General features: G+C 36.7%; 1 protein-coding gene across 2 annotated transcripts in view; it reads right to left on the bottom strand.

The window, feature by feature from the left end:
• LOC145681020 (spondin-1-like) overlaps positions 1-17,816 on the bottom strand; it is a 91,569-nt gene that overhangs the window by 11,397 nt on the left and 62,356 nt on the right. For both annotated transcript variants that reach the window (XM_081752309.1, XM_081752310.1), the window contains 4 exons: positions 15,431-15,614; positions 7,750-7,921; positions 4,490-4,676; positions 1,762-1,996 (listed from right to left, as the gene is read on the bottom strand). In XM_081752309.1, coding sequence (XP_081608435.1) covers positions 1,762-1,996; positions 4,490-4,676; positions 7,750-7,921; positions 15,431-15,614 — 778 coding nt within the window. The remainder of the gene's footprint in view (positions 1-1,761; positions 1,997-4,489; positions 4,677-7,749; positions 7,922-15,430; positions 15,615-17,816) is intronic.

The following is a 17,816-nucleotide window of genomic DNA, read 5'->3' as shown; positions in this document are numbered from 1 at the left end:
CTGGGTTTGGTCTCTTCCTCAGAAGAGCTTTCATCTGCTTTCTCTTCAAGGTCTGCTTCATTGTCACTGAAGTCATTTTTGTGATATAATAAATAATATTGACTTTTTTAAAAAGGAAATACAGAATTTTCTGTGAAAATAGTGTTTATCAAACTATTATCTGTAACGGCCAATTCATATAAGCTGAAGGCAACAGTAACCAAATATAGCGCTTGAGAAATGGCACCCAATTTGAAACATATCCGGCTCGTTCCTGGTAGTGACGCTGAGTTACGCAAATCGGGACAGGAGGAGGGCGTTGCAGTATTGTGAGATGGAGGGGTGGGAGTGTCATGGTGAAAAATAATAATGCTCTGCTACCACTATGGACCACCAGTAGAAGGAAAAGGCAAGGACGAAAATAGCTGTAGAAACGCTTAATTGTACTGAATTTGCCCCCTTTGCCGGCCCCAGAGTAGGCACCCCTATCCCAACGCAGGGACATATAACTGGCATTTTGAGACTTGAATGTCAGTTTTCATAGCATCTGGCATGTATAAATCCAAAAATATGTTTACTTTAACATAACTAAAACTAATGAACAATTTTGGTATTTCCTGTAATTTTCAGTGGAATTTTGAAACTTTGAGGCAAATAGTTCTCACAGAAGATGTTATCTGATTTGAAAAAAAATCTATACCTGTAATGTCCATGTGGGTGGGCCACTTTTGCCAGGTATTACATTTCGTTCCGAAAAAAAAGTGGCAAAACGACCCACCCTAGTCTTACACCTCTGTATTTCCAACTGATCGACATTTTCTCGTACTTTAAAATACTAAGGATGAAATATTGAATATACTTTAGAAATGTTATTTGTAACTTATTTTTAAAGACATAGTTTTAATGTTTAATATTACTGAGTTTTGCTAAGTTTTCTTGCAAGTGCAACTTCGTTGTTTAGTATGTATCACATGGTACTGCTAAACCACAAATTCTAAAATCGGTTTATTAACAGAAATCTTTTAAACTTGCAACAAAATATGTGAAATTCAGTTTCATAATGAACAGTCCTTACGTGGAAATCTCGGAAACCAGAAATACTTGATCCAGAGCTTTTAAAATATCGTATTGGATGCAATTGCATTTTTTTATTATTTTTAGATATGTGAGGAGAATATTTGCTTCTTTCAGAGAATTCATACATACCTTAATTTTCGAAAAGATTAAATTTAGTCAGCGTTATTTCTGTCCTCATGGTATATTCCATATCCAAATTTGTTTCCAACTCACTACATATATACCCCTACCACACATATATACAAATAAATTAATTAAAATATGAAAACTCAAAATCAAATGAGCACTGGAGGATCCAGAAGATAAAAACTGGGGGAGAGGGCAATCAGAACCCAGATTATGATAGGTATGTCATGAGTTTACTATAAACTTTCAAAAATATATAAATAATAATAGCTTAAATTATTTTTGTCACTCAAAAACTGGGGGGGCCTAGTTCCCCAGCTACAGGCTAGATCCACCACTGCAACTGAGGTAACGAAATGTAACCGTTAACGTTTTGCAAGTGACCTCTACCAGTATAAGCTTATCAATTTGAAAATATGTGAGAACATATTGGGATGTTCCAAGAGCAAAACTTCTACCGGGACAAAAAATGAAAGACAAGGGCAGTTAGCAAGAAACAAGAATGTTTGGTTACTTTACCATGAGCCGTTTTCTCATCTGACACACAATATATCTTTAATATAAGTGCTATTGAATTACCTTCCAAATCATCTTCATTCCCAGTTGATGTTCCTGCGGGCTTCTCCTCTTCTTTGTCCTCTTCGGGTTTTTCCTCATTCTCTTCGTCCTCGCAGTTCATTTGCTGCCTCAGATCTACGTAACAAACTCCTTGTGTATAATGGGGCAACAGTTCTCGACGACGAACACGAACACCATACTTTTTAAGACATGGACTCCATTCACTCCATTCCGTCACAGCACAAAGTGGCAATGTCTGCGAATTGAAAATACGAATATTTATTTCACTGACACTTTCTAAGTATCAGTTTTTCTAGTTTAGATACAAAGATGACTAAAGAAGTTCTGTTGCTTTTTAAGCTGAGTTGTAAGGTTAAAAAGATGAGACAATTGTCAGTTGATAAAGGTTATATACCCATATAATCAGTATATTACGGTAAGTCCGGTTCAAAGTGGACTAAAATGAAGGAACATAACACATGAATACCTCATCTAACGTGTAACTGGCCTTTATTCAGTATGCAGAAATGAGACTACGACGGGGGTAAATAGAACACTTTTTTTTTTTTTTTTTGGAAAATGAATGAGTGGCCCTGCCCAAAGTGTCTAATGACTTAAACAATACCCTAAAATATATAACACGCTCTGGAAAACTAAGAGCCGTAAACAACGACGTCCCGCAGACTTCTATTAAGTTGAATAAAAGTCAAACGTCAAGAACTGGAAGAAGAATTAAATTTCATAGGACATTTGTATGACAACACTTTCATCAACTTGGAAAAGGTATAATGTCAAGCGATAGTTTTACGTGACTTGATTATAATCCTGAGGACGACACTAACAGCTGCTTTCCTCTGAAGAGGAAACTCTTTACGGTCAAAATGTTGACATGATTAAAAATTGATTCTTTACGGACTCAACAACCCTGCCATCATTTTAGCTCCACACGAACCCGTTCCAAAGCAACCAAAACCACCAATATATCTTATGATTATTCTTTTTATACTGTTTATAATGTATTCTACAGTGCTGTCACATTACGAGACAATCAATGCACCGTGAACAGTTAAACATGAGAATGAGAATTTTGTCGCCAGCACTCGTGAATAACATAAGGATCAGGGAAGTAGCAAATAAAAGTCATGGCATTATTTCCATTATTGAACGAAACCTAGGCTGTAACTTCAATGACTTCTTTGGTTTACATTCCGTTGCGACCTACCACATTAGGACACATAGTCTTTTACAACTGTAAAGAAAAAACGTTCATACGTTTGGCAGATACGTATGCAGAAATTTATTTCGAATGAGGTCCAAAGCTTTCCAAGGCGATACAAATTCAACAAGGGAATAAATTATACTGTACTAAAATTTGTAAAATCACTACACGAATATTTGGAGAAAAGTTGGAATTTCGGGGGCGGGCGGCTCCGAATCCAGAGGACCTACTTCCTGCGTACGTCCCTGGCGGTTGGAACAATTTTTATCTTCCAGGAATATTTAGCGTCACATTTTGACGTTCGAAAGTATTGGGTGTGAATCCAACAGGACTTTCTTATTCATCCTAGTGAAATGCACTTTCTGAAGAAAGATTGTCGTACACAGTAAAGTTGTTCTATATATTTCAACACCTGAAGAGCGGGGTCACTTCCGGACAAGAAAGTGAAACCTGTTTGGAACTTACTCGACAAACCCTTTCAGGATTGTCCCCAGATTCAAGGTTCACCTTTGGAATCTCCCGGGTAAGAATCATATACAGTTTTATTGAAAACTGAAGGTTGTCATGTTATACACTATGTACTGATAAGTCCTTTAACAATGGTCTCGATCGAAAAGGTGTAACAGCATATTTAGGCCAGATATCCTGTGTGAGGGTTTTCCTTACGCCAGGCAAATGCTGGGATGATACCTAATATACAGGTTCTAGTACGCTTCCTTCCTTCTCTTGATGGCATGCTCGCCAAGGAACGTCATTTCTCATACGTGCTAGTAGTGTCCAGAAAAATATATAAATAAATAAACAATCGTGTCAATTCCTGTTGAAATGGAGATGATCAGCACGATATCAGACGAATCTCTCAATTCCACAAATTACACGATAATAACTACAAGAATAATTACAAGATAATTTCCTGCATGCAATATGTTCTGTTCAGTTAAATGTATCTTGATTTAGTTAACAGGCGTCTCTGGCGAAGGTATGAGGTGGACGCGTCCCCCAATATTTTGAAGTACAAAATATTCAATATTTTATTCTAATTTAATTTATTTACTTACGACATAATAACATATAAATAATAATAATTATATTTATTTGGAATATAATATTCAGGCTGTGAATAGAGTTCTTGATATACCTCAGTGGATTCGTGAAGGTAAGCAGGAAGGTAACAAATGAAATGGAAGATAATAAACAGGTTGGGCTAGTTAGTACTATTTAAATCACTTTCTTTCATGTCCCCCCAAAAACTTATATTTCAGAGACGCAAATGATTTAGTTACCCAACATTGAAAAGCCTCGACAAAATCGTACCTGTAGATTTTGTCAAGTTTGTGTCGTATATTTTCTTCTTACCTTCTTCTTCGTATATAACTTCTTTCATATATTTTCTTAATTCCTTTCTCTTTATAATCCTTCTTTAGCCTGCAGGGTACAACTTGGACACTTAACTATATATTCAGTTTTTTCAATGCATGATATACGAGTAAACTGATCAAATAAGAACTGCAAAGTTCTAAATGAACATACCTCCTCGCAATCTCTGCGACTGGCGAAGCAAGCAGCCTCCTCTTCCAATGTGGCATTGCATTTTTTACGATCGACACCTCTGGCATATGTACGAGTTCGTAATCGTACACCTATTCCACAATTGGTTGAACAATCTGACCATTCACCCCACTCGTTGACAGCACAGTTCGTGTCTTCTTGTAAGTCACTAAATTTCAAAGATAATTTCAAGGAAAACATCATTACTCAAGAATTTACTGATTAAACTATTTGTTTTATATATTTAATGTAATATATAAAACGTCAACGATAAACACCGCCTTTACGAAGACACTTATGTACCAGCTGGGGAGGAGTGCATGCTACAGTGCATTTAGAGCTATGTCGGCGGTAATTCACTACCAAAAGGCCACGCCTACCTAATTGGTCTACATATAAATGGAGTAGCAAGACGAAGAGTGTTCTGAGAAAAGGCAGAGTTCTCCAGTAGCCAATTTGGCGGAAATCATAGTGATCGATACGGCAACTTGGACATTAGTTCCAGGCGTGGTCAGAGTGACTTCAATGGCTGGGATAGTGTGAGGTGGAAGACAATGGGAAACCACCACTCATTTTTCCCTAGTTTCCTGACAGCAGAAAGAGAACATATATGAACAATGGTCTTTTGCAAGTTAAAATATAGTCTCCATTTGGATCTCAGGGAGGGAGATGACTTGGGAGGGACTATTGGACGAGAGTGTAATAATATGTGGAAGATAAATAGAAAAAGGAAACAAACAAGAGCAAAATGTTTAAGATAGGGACATGGAACGTACGTACTATGTTACAGGGAGGGAAATTAGAAAATCTTAAAAAGGAAATGAAACAAAATAATCTACATTTCGTAGAAGCTTGTGGAAATTGATGTTGAACAGCGTAGAATATAGAATGTTTTACTCAGATAATGAAAAAGGCAGTCACAATGGTGTAGGAATAATTCTTCGTAAGCGTTTAAAAGATAATATGATAGAGTTATGATGTTAAGACTTAAAGGAAGAAAGAAGGATCTAGTAGTGATTCAGACATATGCATCGACGACTTCGCATAAAATTGAAGAAGTAGAGGAAAATTATGAGAAAATGGAAGAAATTATCGACAGGAAGAAGAGAGGTGCATGGGTAATTGTAATGGGAGATTTCAATACAGTTGCAGGAGAAAAACCGGAAGGTAATGTTGTAGGAATATATTGTTTAGCCGAAAGAAATGAAAGGGGGAAAAAGAGTGATCAATTTCTGAAGACAGAATTCACTAGTAATTGAGAACATGTGGTTCAACCAGCACAAGCAAGAGAAGAAGATATACTTGGAAATCCCCAGTAGATGGCGGAAGATATCAGATAGACTATGTTATAATTCAGGACAGGTATTGGAATAGCTTGAATTATGCGTAGACCATACTTGGAAATCCCCAGTAGATGGCGGAAGATATCAGATAGACTATGTTATAATTCAGGACAGGTATCGGAATAGCTTGAATTATGCGTAGACCATACTTGGAAATCCCCAGTAGATGGCGGAAGATATCAGATAGACTATGTTATAATTCAGGACAGGTATTGGAATAGCTTGAATTATGCGTAGACCATACTTGGAAATCCCCAGTAGATGGCGGAAGATATCAGATAGACTATGTTATAATTCAGGACAGGTATCGGAATAGCTTGAATTATGCGTAGACCTTCCCGGGGCTGATATTTTCTCTGATCATAACTTTGTGCTGGCCGAAGTGGATATTCAAGTGAAAAATGTAGGCAGAAGAAAAGCAGGCAACAAGACGTTGAATACTGAAAAATGAGGAAGAAAAGTCTTTTCGATGAGAAATTCTGAAACGAGGAAAGAATAGGTGCGGGTAGTAACAGACGGTGGGAGCATATTGAACTTTGCATAAAGCAGACTGTAGAAGAAGTAGTAAGTTACCGTGAACAAAAAACGGCAAAGAGACCATAAGTTACAGAACAGATGCTGCAAAAATGAGGGAAAGGAAAACGTGGAAACAGGTTGTAGCAAAAGAGGTCAGAAAGATATGCAGAAAATTAAACTGAGCTGCGAAGGAAAACAGATAGAGCAAGGAAAGAATTTTACAAAAGAAACTGCGAGAACATGCAGGAACTAGAAAGCGTTGAGAAATATGAGGAAATGTACAAGAAGGTGAAATCTACGAACTTCGGAGAAAATATGGGGGTATACGATGGCAGTAGAAGATAAGAATGGGAAGATAGCGAGAGAAGTGAAACCTTAGGAAAATTGAAAGAATATGTTGTGGATTTCCATCCTGAGTAGGGATAGACTGTGTGGCCTAGATGTTGAAGTAGAAAATGAAGGGATGAGTTTGAAAAAGTTATATCCGAGATTAGGAATAGAAAGGTAACCGGGATAGATAACATACCAATCGAATTCATTAAAAGTATAGGGGACAAGGGCAAGAAAGAATTATTCCGACTTATATGAAATATATGAAACAGGAGAGTGGCCAATAGACTTCCTGATGACGATCATGATACCGATGGCTAAGAAATCGAAGCCAAAGAGATGTGAGGATTATAGAACTATTAGTCTCACATCTGACGCACCAAAAATTTTGAGCTTAAAAGTACATTTAAATACGTTTCGTCCTTAAATCAAGCGGTGATTTAAACCTTCGTATCACTGATGTATCAAGGACAGATCAATGAGGCCTACCTGTAATGTGTGGAGATAAATCCAGACACTTCGACTTCGGGACTTCCAGAAGAAGGTAGCATTACGATCGACTGCCATTACTCTATTGCTTCCCCAGTGTCCTATTTCAGCAAGTTTGAGAGAAATCCTGAGTCTCAGCCTCAGGAACGAGGGCAGAACTAGAGACAAATCTCATTCCTTTTTTGGTTGAATGCCGTACCGATAAAGCAGCTCAATACTAAGATATGATACTACCATGTTTATGTATGTCCTAATTGAAGCGAGTGTATTGAGTTTCTACCATTCGATAGGCATTTGTATGATATGTCTGTCAGTCCGTATATTCCACGATACATGTAGCTCTCGTAAATCTTAATTGATTTTAATGAAGTTTAACATGTACCTTTACCTTAATCCAATAATTCGTATAGCCTACTGTTTGGGGTCCTAATCCATCAACAAAGTGAATTGCACATTTGCACACACACATGTACAAAAGAAATGTATTCAAAGGAAATGTAAGTTATTATTCAACGTTCTAAACTTAATAAAAAATGAGGGAAAAAATAAAAAAGTAGTACGTACCTGCAACTAGGGAGATTAGCAACACATTTTTCGCTAAACATTAGTGAACTCCTGGAGCAACCTGCTGCTTCAGCCTTTACTGGATCCACGAACTCTCGAGTCTTACTTCTGGTGCCTTCACCACAAATTACAGAACACGAACTCCAATCACTCCATGGTGTTGTGGCACAGCCTGATATGACAATAAACAACAATAAAGCAAGAAATAATGGAATAAATTATGTCTTTCTCCCTTAAGAAGAGTATAGAAATAAGTAATCATATAATTAACTCTAAAATTACCAAGCCCGTATTTGCAACGTGTATTTCCAAGGGAGGAGAGTCAAATTTACCCACATTATTCTCAAGTAGTCGTTACACTATATCTCTTGCTTTTAAACTAGATTTTAAACTAAAGTGATAATAGAAACCTTTAAACTACGAGAGAGATTCAGAAAATAATGTTTCCAAACCCACTACTTGGCCAATAGTACTGCAAATATTCTGAACTGTTTATCATTACTGCTGTTTAAGCTATAGAATGTCACGTGTTTCACCTTCCTATCTCTTTTCGTTCCAGAGTAATGGAGCAATCCCTGTCATCCAGTGCTGACGTCCGTTTGAAACAGCGTGTTGTCAATAAATTTCTGACTGCGAAAGGTTTGCGGCCAAGAGCATTCATCGCTGGCTACGAGTCGTGGATACACCATTACGACCCGGAAACGAAGCATCAGTCAAGGAAGTATCGCCACACGTCCTTTCCTCCGCTAAAAAAATTCAAAGTTGTCCCGTCTGTTGGCAAGTGTTGTTGACATTCTGCCTCATTCTGCCTGTAGTCCGGATCTTGCGCCCTGCGGCTATTGGCACTTCCCCAAACTTAGTACCCGGCTATTTGAGGCGATTGCAAAGCGTATTTATTGCTCATGCGTACTCTTGGAATACGCTGACCATGTATTTAAATGTAGATGGCTAATCATAAACGCGAAAGCAATAAAATCGCTGAGAAAACGTAAGCTCGAGCGTATTTGGTGCTGGTCGGTACAATAGACCGCCTGCTGTTTAAAAGATTTCAAAAGGAAGGAAAAAAAGGAAAGACGTGTTGCCAGGCAAAGGGATTGCACCAAGAAACAGCTGCTTGGAAGATGGTTTGTGCAGAGTATTGGAACTCTGCTATTACACACCTGGACCTGGCAAAAAGACCTGGAAATCCTGACTGGCTCACAGTATGATTTACACATCTATTGAAAGTAAAATTACTGAATAGCCACTTTGGCCGCGTTCGCTATAGGGGGCAACGCTTTCTCGACTAGCCTAGGACTTAAGGATCACTTTAAGAGCGAACGGTACATTTGTGACGTGGAGGTGGAAGTAGCAATTCGGCAATGGTGTCGCCAGCAGTCACCACACCTGTTCGGCGACGGCATGACAAACTTTGTTTCGCGTTGACACAAGTGCGTTGCCTGTAATGAGGACTATGTTGAAAAATGATGCCACCATTTGTAGCTGACATTGCATGTTTCCCACTGATACCTGTATCGGTGCTCTATGTCAAACACAAATAAAGATATCACTTTGGAGGCATTACTTTCTGAATCACCCTCGTAGTTATAATTTCCATTTACATGTATACATGTTTATTTATATGATATCATTTAAGACACCATTCACATTACGAACATGTATATAAAACATCATTCAAGAAGCGATAAAACTAATAATATCATTAAGACTAGAAAATGCTTAAGTAAGTTTCAGTGTTTATATAAGAGAAGGAAGTAACACTTAAACAAGAATTTTAGAAATTATCCAAAAAATGGATCTAAAGATTGCGATCTCGGCCAAGAATTATAGGAATGATAAAAAAAAATGCATCAAAACATTGTGATCTTGGCTGATAATTAGTTTTGGATTAGGGGCCACAAAATTTTTGAACGGGCACTAAATCGAGTTTTTTTCTTTTTTCTCTCTTTCTTTCTTTCTTTCTTTCTTTCTTTTCTTTTCTTTCTTTCTTTCTTTTTCTTTTTCTTTCTTTCTTTCTTTTTCTTTTTTTCTTTTTTTACGGAATAAGCACATCATACTGACAAGGGAACCTTCCGAAAATGATAGTTGCAGGGAAAGATGGGACCTATGCCAATTGAAAGAGCTGTAACAGAGATGTTCATTTCCAAAAAATTAGCTGCCCATAGCAATAGGTTCAAGAAATATAAGGGGTGGAAGTTCGGGAAACAGCAAGTTTGGACAAAGGGGGAAAAGTGCAAATTCCGCAAAAAAAAAAAAAAAAAAAAAAAAAAAGAGGGGCACGGCAAAATACAATGCTGACAAGTGATATATAGAAAGAGACTTGTCACAATAGGTAACAAAACAAATGAAGGCCACCAGTAGGGTTAACAGTGTTGCCAACTGCAATGAAAAGTACATGTTTTGCAAAGAGCACTATATGAAGTGAATGCAATATGCAGTGTCAACCTGTAATGTAGAACATAAGATATGACGTGTATAATCAGTGGTACAATCTAACAAAAGAAAATAGAAAAAACAGAAATACGAAAAATACGGAAAAGACGAAGTTAGCCATAATGCGCCACATTGGTCACTAGCTGTGCATATTAGAATGAACAAAACAAGAAAGCACCAACTATGCAATAAACCGACGTACCTAGAGTCGAAAAGAAAAACGAGTTCCAAAGTTGGCAACACTGGCCATGAAAATCCAGACAATTCTAATATAGTTAGGCCACTCGCTTCACAAAGGCCAATTCCGGCTACAGGCATTAGCCTTCGCATCATTTGTACATGCTCGTCAACATTGTAGCGTGCAATTGTTCGATGAGACAATGGTCCAAACAGAATATACATTTGCAGTGTCCACAGCGGAATACTCCCAATCCGTCACACATGGTACAATGATCGCCTGTGAATGTCTCGAAACAGTACTCTAGAGGTGTCGGAACCTTTGGTGTTCTTTCTATCACATATCCACACCTGTAGAAAGCAAACATAATCAAAGGCTTGATCTGCTGTGTGCTGCTGTCTGGAGTACTATCACCGCCTATATGATATATCCAGAGTGTTCCACCTAACTCTGCGACTGAAATAGTTTCAAAGCGAAAAAATGTGCCACATCCAGTTGCGCAGGAATATACCCATGTCAGCGAGCGACAAACTTCTGTGAGACGCAAGTGCCCCCAAGTGCCCCATCATAGGGTCCCAGGGGGCCAACTTCAAAATTTCAAATAGCACCATCGGTCGAGTTATATTTCTTTCGATAAATCTTGGAATATGCAACAACGCACATCAGAAATATTTACTATATGGGATTTCAAAATGGCCGCCAAAAATATCTGCTCGGTGATAAGAACAACGTGCATTTTTGGCGGCCATTTTGAAACCCGTTCTTTATATAGCAAATGTTTCTTATAGGCGGTATTGCATCTATCCAAAGAAATATCATCCGCTTCCTGTTCCCATTTGAAATGTTGCGGTTGACCCCTCGAGCCTTATGATGGGGGCCCTGGGGGACTTGCTTCTTACAAAGTTTTCTTGGTCCTCGACATGAGTACATTCCTGTGCAATTGGATTTGCAAGATCTCTTTTCGCTTCGCAGCAATTTGAGATCGCAATGTTCAATGCCATGTTAAGACCAACATATATTTGTGGAGGTCATTTTGAAAATCATGCTTCATATAGCAAATGTTTCCTATAGGTGTTGTTGCACAGTCCATGATCTCTCAAAAGAGGTACCACTCGGTCTCTGTTGATATTTGAAAGTTTGATGTTGGCTCCTGGGGGCACTTGCTTCTCACAGACTTTTATCACCCCCTGACATTGGTACATTCCTGCACAACTGAATCCGTCACATTTTTGTTCGTTTTGCAAATTTTTTAGGTCACAAAGTTTGGTGGGACACCCTGTATATTCCTACATACGACCCAGCCATGACATAATGTTCACTACTTCTATTATCGGTTGTTGGCTCAACCCAACCATTTCATGTTCCCCGACTTGACATTGCCTCAATCACTCTAGCATTGATGCATTCCGAGTGATGCCTGTTGCCGGAATTTTCTTTTTGTGAAGCGACTGGCCTAACTATATTAGACATGCCTGGATGTTCATGGCCAGTGTTGCGAACTTTGGAACTCGTTTTTCTTTTCGACACTAGGTACGTCGGTTTCCTGCATAGTTGGTGCTTCTTGTTTTGTTCATTCTAATACGCACAGCTCGTGATCAAATGTGGCGCATTATGGCCAACTCCATCTTTTCCGTATTTTTCGTACTTCTGTTTTTTCTATTTTCTTTTGTTAGATTGTACCACTGGTTATACACGTCATATCTTATGTTCTACATTACAGGTTGACACTGAATATTGCACTCACTTCATATAGTGCTCTTTGCAAAACATGTACTTTTCATTGCAGTTGGCAACACTGTTAACCCTACTGGTGGCCTTCATTTGTTTTGTTACCTATTGTGACAAGTCTCTTTCTATATATCACTTGTCAGCATTGTATTTTGCCGTGCCCCCCTTTTTTGCGGAATTTGCACTTTTCCTCCTTTGTCCAACTTTGCTGTTTCCCGAACTTCCACCCCTTATATTTCTTGAACCTATTGCTATGGGCAGCTAATTTTTTGGGAATGAAAATCTCTGTTACAGCTCTTTCAATTGGCATAGGCCACATCTTTCCCTGCAACTATCATTTTCGGAAGGTTCCCTTGTGAGTTAGTTTGGTTACACCATATAAAGTTCTCCAGATGTAGGGCGTTCAAGAAACTTTTTGATTGAATCAGGGGCCCAAACATTTTTGAATGTCCTTAAACCGAGTTTTCGTACTTTTTAACGGAATAAGCCCATCATACTTAGTTAAGCGATAGTTTGGGTTTTGCTACACTATATGTAGTTTGATTGAATAAAATATGTTGGATTTTTTGGATCAGGCGGCACAAAATTTTTGTACGGCCTCTAAATCAAGTTTTTCTATTTTTTTTACGGAATAAGCTCATTATCTTGAGTTAAGTGTTAGTTTGAGTTTGGCTACACCGTATGCAGTTCTCCAAATATAAGGCGTAACAGAAAATTTTTGTCTGAAATATATTGGATCTTTAGATCCAAAAATAAAACAACGTAATTATGTACTAAAAAGAGAAATGGCGTCCGCAAAAAAAGATTACACTAAAGAGTGGAACATTTAATAGCATTTGACGACGGTGATCCGTATTCGCTTAAAACTGTAAGCAAATGAGTTTCACACTCCCTCGAGATAGAGTAGTTTTGTGACCTCGCATTAAACCATCTAACACCATCTCCTAGTTTGCTTTCATTCAAAACCTTACAGAATAGCATAAACCAAACTATATATTACAGACTATAAGCAGTGGTGCTATTCAGCCGGTTCGGTACAACCGATTGTTATAACATTTCGAGTTCGCAGAACCGTTTGTTATACCAAATCATAAACTCACGCACACACACAGGCAGCTGAAGAACTTGTTGGGTACAAATTTTTCACAGCCAGAAAGAATTGACCTAAAAGAACCTGCTTTGCTCTGTACATACCAGAAGAATAATGGCTGAGTGGGGGAATGGTAACTTTTATTTTAAGTATCTTTATTTTTAGAAACTCTTATAGCTATAGGGTGAAACATATGATCTCTCAGAACACCGTAAATCGTTTATTACTTAATCTCAAATTGATTTTCTGACGGAGTGTGCACCAATAGCTACCAGTACATTTTTAAACTAGAAATGCCCTGGAAGTGTTAAGTGTTGGGTCTCGGTGAATCCTTTTTCTTCAACCTACAAAAAATTGACTTTAACAATTATGTTTGCAAAACACTGCTTTCTTAAGAGCCCCACATAGAAACATGACAACAGCAATTTTCAGAAAGCGTTTCTTTTTTCACTGCTAGCTTCTCACTATAGATAGTGTATATTTACCACGAAAGGAGGATGCACATGCACCGGCGCACCCCTAAATCCAGCCCTGTATATCTATCTATCTATATCTTCTCTCTCTCTCTCTCTCTCTCTCTCTCTCTCTCTATATATATATATATATATATATATATATATATATATATATATATAGCGTTTCATTTAAGCGGTATGGCATCACAGTTTGCTACACAAAATCTTAGAAACGCGATGCATCTATGATCATAATTTATTACCGAAGTGGACTACTTTTGGAACAGAAAACAGTTTATCATTATCTTTCCTTTATGACAGAATGGTACTCTTTGCATTTTAGATACAGTTAAAGCTCAGTGATTAGTCTTCTTGGAACCCCGACGTTTACCTTTAGGTCTCTGCTGGCTCTCAAGATCACAATCTACTATTGACTGGAAACCAAATTATTGGAAAAAGACCGTAGAACTGATGACAGAGATCATATCGTCTTCGACACTTTACTCTATTTGTAAAGAAAGTGGCCCAATCAACTCTCCAAATCCAAGACTCGAGCCTACTTTTCAAAAATTAGATTACTAGCTAAAATACGGGATCTTAGTACTTTTTTCTGCCCTCCTACACTGAGAAAAATTCGTTATCCGGAGAGCGATATGTTGTACAAATATAAGTAATCCACTTGCTTACTACAGAAATCAGTACGAAGCATACGTTATCCATATGCTAGATGTTACACACTGCCCTTAAATGTTACATCATGCCGTTGCAGGATGTCTTGACATCTAACAGTCTTGTGTATGTTACATACATATATGTATGTTTCCTTCGTCAGCTATATGTTATATACGTCCGTTTGTATGTGAGATCCTGACCGCCTATATTGTTTCATATGAAAAGTATGTATAAATGGAACACTAAAAAGGAAAGTATTATAAAACATGCGTTTTCAGTTATACATTTGCTGTACGTTAAGTCCAAAAACTACAGGATTTATACATGTAACATACGATTTTAAGTATGCCACGTACGATTTTTTTTCTCGGTATACTTTTTCATATTTGTTTCATAGTATTGGCCTAGAAATATATATCTGTTTTGTTATGCTTGCTTATTTTACATTGAAGTTACGAGGAAAATATAGTATTCGGTTTAAAATGTTTAAAATTTGGAAAACGAATTACATAAGAGTAGCAGTTAAGTACAATTAGAAACTGGACTTTGTGTGAAATAAGTTATTTTGTTTTATCGTAAAAAATGAAGTTGACCTCGTGGTGCGTAATTCCAATTACCCAATTCTTTAAATCATTACGGATTCAGAAAAGAAACTTTACATGGACACATTCGAAAATAGCTATCAGCTTAACAATCTGTAGAATATCAAAGTTAATATATTTTTTTTAATTTTCATTATCATACTTTTCTCTGATTCATGGAAAATGTTTACTATTTTACTATATGGAATAATAATAATAATGGTTTTCTTGGCTGCCGAGAGTAGAATACAAAACTTACAAATTGCGATGAAAATTTAAACTTGTTTTTCATTTTGCTACGCAAAAGTCAAAATATTAAAAGAAGAATCCGCTAACACCCATACACCCACCCACACCCACACACGTATATATATATATATATATATATATATATATATGTGTGTGTGTGTGTGTATATATATATATATATAGAACCGGTTAAAAAATTAGAATAGCACTGCTGACTTTATTCAGTTCTTTTCATCTCTAATAAAAGATAATTTTCACATTAATTTTAGAGAAAATAGATATTTGTTGTACTTACTATCCTGACTGACTTTACAGTTCTCTTTGTACAATTGTTTTAATGTTAGACGCAGACGAGCAATAGGTTTCATTTTAATTCCTGACGAATCATAGAAAGGAGACCTAGGATCATCTGGGAATGAAGTTGTTATTAGTCGGATGTTTCCTCGTGGAATCGTCTCATCTCCTTTATTCTTGGAAGCCTAGAAAATATTTATTAATTTAAGTGAATCGTAATGGAAATATTTGGAAAGTAATGTTAATTTAGTGAAACCTAAAAGGTAGGTGATGAGATATATTCTAAACGGAATCCATATAAAAAAGGATAGCTTTACACAAATACATACATTTGTGCAAAAAACTTCTATAAATTTCAAAATTTCAGGTTTGAATCCAATATCCAGATCAAATATGTTTGTTGTCATTTCTTCTTCGCATTTAAAAGCCAAATGCTTATCGCTAGAGAGGTCTGCGGGGTTACAAAATATCATATCCGTACCACATATTTCTATCAGCACCAACAACAACAGCTAATTAAGATATATATAAAACTTATTTGTTCTATAGTACTACGATTTCAAGAATAGTTTCTAACATAATAATAAATATACAGTGTAATTACAAACCTGAACAAATATTACATTCAGACCAGAGATGTGAAAGTGGTATAAATGGAAACTCAAAAATTCTGTTTTACATTTGGTTCACAACAGTACATCCCATGTACTCAATGTGAGTTCCCTTTGTCATTGATATACATCCAGTCTGTAGGCAATTTATTGCCATATACATTGTAACACACTCCACAGTTGCCTCGTCTACTGGTGGATGAGCTGTTGACTTTCGCTTGCAGATACATCCATTTGCTTTAAATTCAGAATATCATTTACAGATATTATGCTCCCTCGATGTATCTTCACCAAAATTATTTCCAAAATTACGTTGCATAGTGATAAAAGATTGGCAGACGTAAGAATCCAACACAAAATCAGTGGCGGCTGGTGGATTGTGTTTCGGGTGTTGCAGTACGAACGATTGGAGACAGAAGATATAAACTGGACTCATTGACTAATCAGCATAACTTTAGATACAAATGCTATGTGACATGTGAAATTAAATAAAATTCAGGTTTAAAAAATATAAAAAATAATGCAGAACAGTTTATCCGATTAGTCACCTTATTTAATTAGTAAGTCTATTCTCTCTTTGATTGGAGCAAATCTACCTAATACATGCTGGTTGAACTGATATCCTTATTATCAAGTCTTTTTCGAAAGCATAACCAATGGTGAAAACTTTTCTTGAGACATTCAATTCTTTGAAAGCGTCAATTCTTTTCGGTGTGGGAAAACTACTTTCTCCTCTTGTTGGCGTCATTGGTGTTGTTGGTAACAGTTAATATTATAATAAAAATATCAGTATCTCATAATTTCAGAAGCTTTATAGATTCACCAAATATTTTTTCTAGATTATTGGTGACAATTCATTGTAGTAAATCCAGTCTCTGACAGTAATCCAAATTCCTTTGCAGTGAGACTGAACACAGTTCGTGGTAGAGATTAGTGTTATAAAAAATGTGAATTGAACACACTTTATTCACAGTTTATCTAGCAAAATTTAAAATAAATTGTGGAAAGTACAAACAACATTGCTGCCATACGATCTGTGAATTTAAACCGATTTTTTTTTCGAACACGCTCCTGAATTGCCCTTTGCTTGTTTTATCTATGCCTTAATTGCAGGTTTTTCCTCAGTGTAGAGCTAAGGAAATTGCTTTCTTTCCTTTTTTGTAAGTTATTTACAGAAGTCATAGTATAGTTCATCCAGAACTTGTAGGTTATTTACAGAATTAGAGCACACACAATGCAATTAAATCTAATAACTAAAAAGCAAAACAGCTGATTAAAAAAAGTTGATACAAAAAAGGTATATGCATTGCGAATGTCACATATACACCAACACATACACGTGCGTAAAAGAAAAATTACATTCCAAATCATCCGTCTTGATTGTAAGCAATGCACGATGAACACAATATACTTCCACATGAGGCGAAACAAGGCTTATCAATGTCATACGTTCTGGAAAGCAAATTTTGAAACCTGCCAGATGTAGAATCAGCATGTAACAGAAGCCAAAACCAAAGAACATTAAAACAAACAGCATTGCCAGTTCTACACCCAATCATGTTTGCTGTGGGGGGTCCAAAGTATTTGAGGGGTCCAATACGTCTATGCAATATCGAACGTGTCTCATTCTACATCCGAAAGACGATAAGTAATTCTTAATTACTATCACCTATATTTATTTTTTTTAGCAAAAATGATATAACTATTATTTTTATAAGAAAAAAGTATATGATGAGGTGTAAAATAAAATATTTAGCCTACATCAGTCATTCATCT

The sequence above is a fragment of the Thermobia domestica genome, chromosome 3 (genome assembly GCF_964235325.1).
Source record: "Thermobia domestica chromosome 3, izTheDome1.hap1.1, whole genome shotgun sequence".
NCBI lineage: Eukaryota > Metazoa > Arthropoda > Insecta > Zygentoma > Lepismatidae > Thermobia > Thermobia domestica.
Note: the sequence above shows the minus strand (reverse complement) of the source record. Positions and strands in the feature narration are given on the sequence as shown.